We start from the raw sequence: 11,080 nt of genomic DNA on the forward strand, positions 1-11,080 counted from the left end.
TATATAACGTTTTTTAGATTCACTAGAAAACGTGAACCCAGATTGGAACACTTGACGAGCCTTAACATTATCTACGTTTATTTCATGATTTTTGAGGAGCGGGAACTATGTATACAACGTGTAATAACAATCTTAATAGAAGTATTTCATGGAAGTACAGCGGGTATAATATATTTCTACTTTCCACGCTATTGTAGATAATATAAAAGCTCTCTTTATTTATATAGATTTCTATTTACTTATAAATATCAACAAGAACTTTGAAATTGTAAAAAGAATTTTTTTTTTTTCGTTCCATCTCAAATGGAACATAGTTTTTTTTCTATACATATATGTTTTCTATACAAAATTTTTCAATGTGCTTTCGCACTACTTGATTGGTTATTTCCAATCGTGTCACATCTTCGATAATAGAGTAAATAAGGTACCCTAGGTGATGTGGGCCTCAGTACGTTACTCTCTGTAACACTCTTCACCGTGCTGTCGTCATACCTAACCCAGCATCCATATCCTACGTGGAAGGCGTCGGTGAAGTAATGTCCCTTGGTGGCTTCCTTCCCGTCGTGATATGTCACCGCGAATAATTTGTATTGTTTTTGTTTGGGTCCTAATTTTTTCGCAGTGTTCGGTGATAAAAATTCTACAAAAGTAATTTTCACGTTATGCTTGCCTCATAGAAATTAGAGTAGGGCAAGATGGATTGAAACTATTCAGTATACTTACTGCCATCAATTTTTAAGTCAATGGGGAATTCCATGGTCTTCAATATTTTGGAGCAGCCATTGGAATACTTATCGAACTTGTACACGAACCATTTTAGATGTAATATGAGGATGACGGGTAATTCCTCTAAAGTGACTTGTTTCCAAGCCTCTATTTGTTGTCTCGTCTTACTACAGGTCAGTCCTTCTACCTGATCTTTACCGACGAGAATCTCAAGAGCGTGTTTTACGGATTCGGCTTTCTGTAATACATTATAGTTATAAAAAATTTCGTATTACAATTTAATTCATTTAAAAGTCTTAGTACTAACTTGAACATCCAATTGCAGTGTGAAAAATGGTTGTACATTATCCGTTGGTTGTTCTCCTGCTCTCGACACTCTGGATCGTAATTGTCCGCGGAAAATATCAGATATTGGTGTTCTTCCGAATTCTGTACACCGTGTGACAGCACCTTTATTTTTTGGTCCCATTACCTATATTAAAATAGGAACAAATAATGTAACATAAAAAAATATAAATGAATGTAATTCTAATTAAAAAATAGAATGGAACGAATATTGTTTTTTTCTAAATTTTGATAGATATTGTAGTAAATAAATTTGAGATATTTATACAATAAATTTTTATAAATATCAATAACTTTTTAAATATATTGTTCAAATAACTTACCTGCCACTCTTCCTCATCGTGATCGTTGCTAATATTTTTCGCGTTACCGATTGCGTTTTGATCATTGTTGATCAATTTTATTAACTGTAACAAAATAATTTGCTAATTTTTTTTTAGTAGTTATCTAAATTTTTTAAGAAATAAATATTGATTTATATTTTTATAATAAATAAAATGTGTATATACATACATCCAACATTTCGTCATTGATTCCATTTAGAAGACATGATAAGAATTCTTCCGCATCTTCCTGTCGTCCTTCCACAGAAAAAGCACAAGCAGCCGAGGTATGTTTTAACATTGTATATACATATGCTGGTTCAAATGCAATGCCGCTATATATGTCCATAACAGTATCTTCTCCTCGTTTAACTCGATCTTTCCTGGGCATACGAGCGGCCTCTGTCAAGGGTGTAAACTCACGAACAAACTTGACCCTTTTAACAAAATAAAATAATTTTAAATATGAACATAATTTTTATAAAATCTATAGAGAAATATAATATTAAGTATTTTTTTAATATTACTATAATTACTTACATGTTATCAATCAAGGGCGTAGCAGAATTTCTGCTTCGGTTTTTAGGAAGTGGCAAAGCTGTGAGAAGATTATAGAATGGTGGACAAGCCAGTAAAGCTTGTAAGATACTATTGATATAACAGTAATTGCTGCGATTTGTTAATCCCCTCGGTAATAAGCTCACTGTTTGCTTGTCCATTTGATAACTCGACAAAAATTCTAGAAACAAATAATATTAATTTAAGAAATTTGTATCAATGTATATACATATTTAGATCAACGATTTATCATTTTAAAAGATTGGATTGCTTTTTGTACTTACCACCTATCCTGTACGTATTAGGATCGTCATAACAATTCTGTAGTATGCCATTTTGCAGAGTTGGTGTGCTAGATGAATTATTTTGATTCTCTGGAGTACGAATAGGACTAGTCGATTCTTTTTGGACCGGGGTTTTTGGTGATTCATTTTGACAAATTATATGTTCTGTGGGTTTGCATGAAGTATGTGTTTCTGATGTACTGTCTTTCTTAAAAAGACTAGCAAAGGATCTAATGGTTGGAGCTGCAGGTGGTGTTTCAGATATAGATGATGATGAAGTATTTGGTGTAGTTATAAAGTCATTTGGCATAACAGAGGAGTTGTTTGGCGATTTAATAATAGTCTTATCTTGAGAATCTTTTGATGCAATATTTTCCTCAATCTGCGTTTCATTTTTTTCTATCTTGATAGAGACAGGTTTAGGCGAAGTTTTGACGGCATTTGTTGTGATATTGGGTACAGTTTCATTTTTAAACTTCTTGTCTGCCTCATTATTTTGGTTTACCTTGATGTCAATGTTAGTATTTATTACAGGTGGCACATCAACTTTTTCTGTGCCATTACAATTCTCATTTACAGTCCATACAATATTGTTTTGGAGCTTTGCATCGACCTTTTCATTACTAGTCACATTTTTTCTATCGGCAGTGTTTTCATTTACGTTTTTCACAGGGGACTCTAATGTAGGATTATTTACAATAACGGTATTAGCGACGTTGCTTGGCAAGGAGTTATTTTCATTTACTTGATGAGTTGATTTATCAGGAGTGCTTTGCACATATTTTTGAAATGGAACGATAGGTTCTTTCGCGGGTTCTTGGTTTGGTTGTTGGGATGGTACAGATTGTCGCACGGATCTGTTTATCTGCGGCGCTTGATGATTCGGTTGAGGATAAGTCGGATGTGCATGCGAATTGGATGAAACTGATTGCGCATTTGGATGCGGATGAGGAATCGTTGAATACATTGGTTGTGTGAAATAGACCTGTCCGGTAGCTACTTGATGTTGTTGTGTAGAGACGGAATGATCAGGATAGATGTACATGATCGGTATCTGATATTGCGTCTGATCGCCGATGTATCCCGACTGGACTTCATTAGTGGGATTAAGTATTCGATTATAATTATCTCTCCTTATACCTCTGCCTCGGCTGTTGCGGCGTCCATTTTCCCTACTGTAATTCATCTCTTGAATCTCGGCGCCAAGACTGTATCCAGGATGGGCATATGCCACTCCAGATATAAATGGCGGAATATGGCCGTTTGCGGAAACATTGTACATTGGTGCTTGCCAGTCATTACACATTTGCGTCATCAATTGTTGCGGATAAGTAGGCGCCGGTGGCATAGCTACAAATGAGATGAGACAATTTCAAAACATTTAAGAAAATTTTTGGTTCAAAATTCACGAATAAATGCATATATTATATCATCTAAGATATTGACTGACTAATATTATATTAATTTATTATATTTAATTTTATATACATTTGCTTCAAACATATCTTAATATATTATAAAGGATCATATCAAAACATAAAATAAAATTTTCATACAATAAAATTTATGCAAGTATATTCACCATTATACCAATGATGTTGTTGAAGTTCGGGTACTTGTGTTATTCCGACAGAATTAACGTTATTATTATTACCCTCTATATCTTTCGCATCCCATGGTAGTTTTAAGGCTTCAGTAATGTCAGATTTAAGAATAGTAAATATCTGACGCTTATCATTATCAGTTAAATCATGTAAATCTAAAAACTGAAGATTCATCTAAAAGAGAAAAGATAGAAATAAATGTTAGATATAGATAAATTATATTATATTAAAAATTACAATACAATAGATAATTACACAACGCATATTCATTCGTACATAATATTTGCGATTATTCTTGCAATAAATTATACTTGTATCACGCGACACTTTTTTAAACTATTATTTGTAATTCAGCGCAGTTGTCAAAATAACGACATTTGATTTTGTAAGTTTTGTATCACGAAACGTAAAAAATTAATTTTTACTTAATTTTTAATTGTTAATAAAAAACTATCCGTTATTAAAGGACTTTTCAATACTACATTTTTTAATAGAGAAAAATTTTGAGCCGGAAAGATATTTTATTACGTTGAAAATCAACTAAAATTTTAAAATGCATTTTTCTCAAAATTACGTTTTTTTGAAATTTTACTATTATTTATCAAGAATGATAATTCATATTGGAATGACGATTCTTTAATGTGATAATTGATATTAGAATGATTCTTTTCTTAAAAATCTTTTTTCTTTCTTTTGCTAAAAATCTTTTGTAATCAAATACTGTACAAATTAAATTTAAATATCGTTAAAAAATTTTTTCTTCTTAAATATTCTAAAAGAATATTTTTAAAAAATTAAAAAAAAATTAGTTTTTTTGTATCTATTTTGTCAATAAAACTTTTATTTCAAAGATTTAATTAATAAAGAATTTATTTAAAAAAATACTATTTGTCACATTTCAAATTTCATGATAAAATTGTTCAATTGTAACAAAACAAAATCTTTTTTCGACTGATCTATATTTCTTAATAAACGTTTTTCCAATATTCGATATCGCATTTTTCCTAAATGTGGGACAAACTATCATTAAAAAATTTATATTTGCAATAATTATAAGTAATTTGTGAAAAATAATTTTTCACATTTATCTCTCTTTTCCAATTTTCAAAGATCTCATCTTTCTTCGTAAGTATCTTCAAAATTACCTTTCCGTGCTAATATTTTTATTTCGACAACTGTATAAATTAAACTCTTATCCTTGATGCTTAATATTTCATTTTCGTTAATAATTAAAAAATATGTCTCTCATACAGTAAGTGATAAAAAATAAAGAGTTAAAATAAAAAATATATTGTAAGTTTAACACGGAATAAAAAAATTTTCAATATTGAACAAAATTTTATGTCTAATAATTTTTTAAACATTTTTTAACATATTTTGCTTTTATACTTATTGTTAGAATATAAAATATATTGATTATTATTCATTCCCGAAACTACTTTTATTTTTTTCAAAATTAAAAATGTTATAGTTTCGCATTATTAAATTAATATACAATTCGACATTATCAATATTATTTATTATAAAAAATTTATCAAAAAGTCTCGACTTAATCAAGATTCAAAAATTTCCTTGCTATCTGAAGGTATCAATTCACGATCGACGTATTTCTCATATTAAACAATAAATACCTCGATAAATTACTAAAGAAATATCTAGAAAATACTAAAGAAAATATCGTTTTTTTTAATCGAGTAAAAGAACATTTTAATAAGTAAAATCTACTAACAATACCTACTTTTGTAACCATTTTAGTTTCAAGTTTTCTAAAAATGTTTTATATTCGAGATATTTCTGTATCTGCAGCTACTATTATCCCATTTCGTTCAACGCGATGAACTGAAGAATCATTAAGAAAGGTCTGTTTTCTATACCTGAAGTACATTAATAGTAGTAAACCATTTTTGGAGTTGGAAACGAAATGGATGGTATGTTTTTCTTTTATTGTGAAAATAATAAAAGAACTTTTATTCATTCATTTTCATTTTTAGAATATATATATATATACTGTCCCTTTTCCGAATGAGAGAGTCATAAAATATGAGTTATGTTTGAGAAAAAATAAAAGAATAAAGATTCCAAAGCAAAAATAAAAAAATTTCAATAAAGCTTATAAAAACCAACACAAGATGGAATGTATATTGTTCAAATAATAATATAAATGTTTCAATCCTCGCAAAGAGGAAGGTTCAGGCTTCTTCAGTAATATTTAAATATTAACCAAATAGCAATTTCACTCTATAATAAATCACTAAATTTGTTAAATTGAATAATACAAAACGTTGTCGAACCAGAAATATCGTAAAATTAATATTCAGGTATAAAAAATCATTGTCTTGAAATTTGGCAGAATATTTAAATCGTTGAAAAAAATTAAAATTAATAATATAATAGCGATGGTCTAGAAAATTGATATTTGACGAAAGCGAGAGAGAGAAAGTTCTAGTACAAGCTAGTTAGAAATAAAAAATAAATATATATTTTTTCTGAATTATTCGTTAAAACAAAGGACCCTAACCGATGAAAGTTTATTATAAAAGATACCCTGGTTACGTTCGACAAATAAAAATTTTGTAATAATATAATTTCCTACTAAGTGTATCTCAGAATAGATTAACTAAAAAAAAAAAGATTATTTTTTCCAACATGTTAAAGGCACGCGCAAAAGACAACATGTTACAAAGCGTGTTCAAAAGTGTAATCAGCAACAAATTGTTCCAAATGCAGCCATCTTATGTAGTATCATAGGAGCAAGTCATGAATCAAGTAATAATTGAATAAAACGATATTTTATCAAACTTGCATCATACAGTAATAAGCGGCTAGCTACCGACGCGAGTTAATCAGGAACTCGTGAATTACTACTATTAAATTAAACATTCTCAAAAACGAATTCTACAGAGGCGTTGTTAAGTGGCGCACGTGGAAGCGTCTAGAACGAAATTCTTGGGAATCCAATTGTGTCGGAGCATAAGACGAATCCGTCTAACGATGACTTCGTGAAATAACTGGTAGAAAGCATGAAAATGATGATTATTAACGAGAAATACTCGGGAAATTCTGGCTGGGAGACGCGGCGACCTAACCTCGACGGCCACGCTTGGCCGCGCGAAAATCATGCACTTTCACATTTTGTCTCGCTTACGAGTCGGCTATGTGACTTACCTCGTTTCGAGTATCCATCCTCGTTTCCACAATTGGTACAAAACATTAAAAATAGCACGAGTTGTGGGGCCTGAAGCTCCGGTGAAGCTCGGGGTTCGGCGACGATCACAGGTTTGTCGACACCACACGTTATTTTCAACGTCTCGTTATGGCGGCGTGGCACGATTTCGCGCGGTCGCGTGGTACAACGGCGTATACGAAAATAATGAAACTGCTGTCGATCGCACTTCGTCGCGGCACAATTAAAATAAAATAAAAAAAACTGATTCGGTCCGATTATGAGACGCGCGTGTTCATGCCCCGGCGGTCACATGCAGTGCGAAAACGAGCATGAACGTTTTGGAGCGATCGTCGGTAAGATGGTACGACTGCACAGTACTGTCGACTAGTAAAGAATGAAGACTAGACCGGTGAACCCAACCGGTCACCGTACCGTGGAAGTAGAGTCCTATGTATGAGAGAAGCGACATCGGCGTCGCGATTTCTGATTGGTGATACCCCCCACTTAAATAAAGCAGCCATATTGAGTCCGCAGTGGAAAGCTATACATCACGTATGTCTCTTTCTACAGCTGACAAGGCCCATATGAGTTAGGTATATGCATATTTAAAATAGAATAAATACGTATAATTTGATTTATATTGTTTTTCTTTTTGTTCTTTAGTTATTAAACTACTTAACCTTATCCTAAGGCCGGAATCAGACTACGCCATTGAAGATTGAAGATTGAAATTTGACCAATAAGGAGAAAGAAATTTTAGCTCCTTTCGTTTTGATTGGTTAAATTTGAATTTTTCAATCTTCAATGCGTAATCTGATTCCGGCCTAAAGCCCAGTGTCCACGATGCTAGAAATCCGTCAGAGATCTCGAATGAAGAAAGAATTGACCAATCGCATTGATCGTGTGACTAAATTGTTTAAATGTGATTGGTTAATTCTTTCTCTCTCCGAGATCTCGGAGATTCTAGCATCGTGGACACAAGGCTTAACGAAGTTAAAACTCCATTATGAAGTTTGATTAATGCCTAATTCATACGCAGCAAGCGTCAAGCAGTAGAGCAGCAATCAATCAGCGAGGCGATATTTACAGTGGCGTAAACAATATCGCCTTGCTGGTTGATTGCTGCTCCGCTGCTTGACGCTTGCTACGTCCAGTGTGAATTAGGCATAAGGCTGCGAAGCATTCTTTGATTAGTCAATTCGTAAAATTCTTTGTTCTGATTGGTCGCTCAAACGCTTCGAGGCGTTTGTAGCGTCAAGTGGATCGCAGCTGTAAACATAGCCATTGTTTTGTACCTTCAAATATTTCACTCTAAATATCTTGTTTGTTAATCACTGTTACACAAATAATTGTAACCTAACTGTGAAACATGAATAATTTACGAATAAATAAAAATAAAACATGTGTAAATCATAAAAGTATCAGGACTCAGGACTAATGAATTGCTAATTATATATTATTTTGTAAATGCTTTTCTTCAATGTTGGAGACCATTAATAATAAATTACATTCTATCAATACTGCCTGTTTCTACCAACAAAGTAGTTGAATTGTCATCACGTTTCGTAATGACTCTTCATTTTTTCTTAGTTTTAAAAATTAAAAAAAGATGAAGAGTAAGTGAACTGAAATTAAAGTTATATATATTGTCTGTCAATAATAAAAATTTATAGTTCATTTACATAATACTACATATATATTTACATATATATTACAAATTTTCAATAATAACTATACCGGAATTATGCAGTCTAAAATAAAAAGTACAAAACATTTTTTAATATTTAAATTTTTATTAGAAAGTATTTCCACCCAATTAAAAATAATGCTATCCGAATAGTTGTAGAGATTATAATAAGGAATTAAAGTAACGATAAAAGTAACAGCAGTATTCGTTACCGCATTATTGTAAAAATGTAATAACGTTATCCTTACCATTTATAGACAAAAAAATAACGATCATTACCGAAAAAAAGTTCGTTAACGAAAATGGCATTACAAATAACGCGTTACCGTTTTTGATTTTTCCATTGTAAATTATTTATTATTTTTTCAACTAGGAAATTTCTAACGATGAATTCGCGAAAAAACGATTGAAAATAATTGGAAAATTTGTATCAAATAGTGACATTATATTGTACACTATTAATTTCAATTACAGCTAGGTTTTTTTAATTAATTCAATAGTATTTTTCCACAAGCAACTACATGTCTTTTAACATTAAATATTAAGTATCTTCATAGTATATTTGAAAATAAACAGTTTGACTGTTTTGAAACGTTCTAGAGAAATTTTATTGTTCGAACCTGTAGCTGTCAGAGTAATAATAGGTTTTAAAAACTGACAAAGATAAATGGATACATAGTCAATGTTGACAATACTATTCACTACTATCAATGGAGAAAAATGTGACCATGATTTTTTGTTTTCTTTATGACCTGCTGTGCGACCTTTCGGCTGAGGTGAGGTGATCGACTTTAAGTTTACCTGAAACTTTCAATATGCGGTCCATTTGGCGCTATAAATGCTTTGAAGCGTTTGATTGATCGGAAGATTGACCAATCAAAAAATTCTTCGAAGCATTTGTAGCACGTGGACCGTAACCACAATGTCAAACTATTATGTTCTTTCTAATACGTATGATTTATGGTTAGAGACAAAGAAGTCAAATATGCAGCGAAGGAAAGCTGGCTTTTTACGCCCACTTCACTACAATCAAAGCAGCGTTCAAAAGCTGTTGGCTCTTTTCCTGCTAATTCCTTTTCATGGCGCATATCTTCGTTGGCTTTAAACAAGAGCATCAATGGGCATGCACGTTTATATAAGGCATAATAAAGTTATTTACACAGACATTTTAGGAACGTTTAAGATATGTACGATACATCAATATGTCCGATCCATATATCATCGCATACCGTAACCCATTTTAGTAGGTTGGAAAGCTATATATGTATCTTATACAAATTACGAGACTAAAATTGAATAAAACAGAATTATCAGCAGTGTCATTCGTAAGATCGAATAATATATACGCTATTCCTTATTCCGAATAAGAGATGCTTGGTTTATGCTTCGGTCTTAATCCTGAAATCCTAAAATTCAGTCAATAAGGCTGCCAGTCTTAATTGGTCCTAACTGAAATCTGTATTACATTGGCTGAATTTTAGGATTTTAGGATTAAGACCGAAGCATAAATCAGGCAAGAGGCAATAAAACATGAGTCACATTCGAGAAATAACTATATAAGTATATTTATCTTACAAGGGACGTCATCCAACTGTCCAGCACCGATTTAATTCTCCGAGAAATATGTTGTTAAACACAAAAATCTAAGAGAGACACGTATTTTTTTATACGTGCGCTAACGGGTGAAACACCCCTTTGGAAAAAAACGGTATTTCTATTTCGATCCGAATACTGTCGGAAATATAAAAGATGGAAAAGAATTTTTTAAACAAAAGTTGTACGGTTTCAAGAATATTTCAATGTTATGAAGAAAAAAAACTTTTTTAATTTTTTTGTTTAACAATTGTTAACAAAAAATTAAAAAAAAGTTTTTTTAGCGCACGTATAAAAAAATACGTGTCTCTTAGATTTTTGTGTTTAACAACATATTTTATGGAGAATCAAATCGGTGCCGGACAGTTGGGTGACGTCCCTTGGTAGTCGTTTTCTTTCCAGAAGAACGAATTCTGCCTTTATAACAGAAAAAGGATCTAAGGTGAAAGTGAAGGAGGAAGGATGAGAGAAGAGCGAGTATATGCATTCAACAAACTCTTAGATACAATTTACAAAGCAACTTCATCATATATGTAGCTTCGCGATCCCCACTTCTAATCTCATGGCATATACAGGGTGTTTCCAAATTAAATCGCAAAACTTCGGGAGCGTGTAGAGGAGTAAAAAACTAAGAAAAAAAGTCCTATAGACATATGCTCGTTTTTGCTCCGTTTCAGAGAAATCGAAAAAAAATGTTTACATTTCTTGCCATATCTAGCACCGACATATTTGATTACATTTTCCACTTTCTGTTATGAATTTGTCAGTCGCTCTTTGAAAGCCTTTAACAGTAG

At 31.8% G+C, this 11,080-nt stretch overlaps 1 protein-coding gene across 1 annotated transcript; it reads right to left on the reverse strand.

The window, feature by feature from the left end:
- Positions 1-305: 305 nt before the first annotated feature.
- Positions 306-7,368, reverse strand: Usp10 (ubiquitin specific protease 10). Its single transcript, XM_018445132.1, has 9 exons — positions 7,006-7,368; positions 3,819-4,014; positions 2,237-3,586; positions 1,935-2,133; positions 1,585-1,831; positions 1,395-1,478; positions 1,034-1,198; positions 724-964; positions 306-640 (listed from the first exon to the last, which is right to left on the reverse strand). Exons 1-9 carry the CDS (start codon positions 7,021-7,023, stop codon positions 354-356), a joined length of 2,787 nt encoding a protein of 928 aa, XP_018300634.1. The 5' UTR covers positions 7,024-7,368; the 3' UTR covers positions 306-353.
- Positions 7,369-11,080: the final 3,712 nt, after the last annotated feature.

Source organism: Mycetomoellerius zeteki, unplaced genomic scaffold, assembly GCF_001594055.1.
Source record: "Mycetomoellerius zeteki isolate Tzet28-1 unplaced genomic scaffold, Tzet1.0 scaffold155, whole genome shotgun sequence".
Lineage (NCBI taxonomy): Eukaryota > Metazoa > Arthropoda > Insecta > Hymenoptera > Formicidae > Mycetomoellerius > Mycetomoellerius zeteki.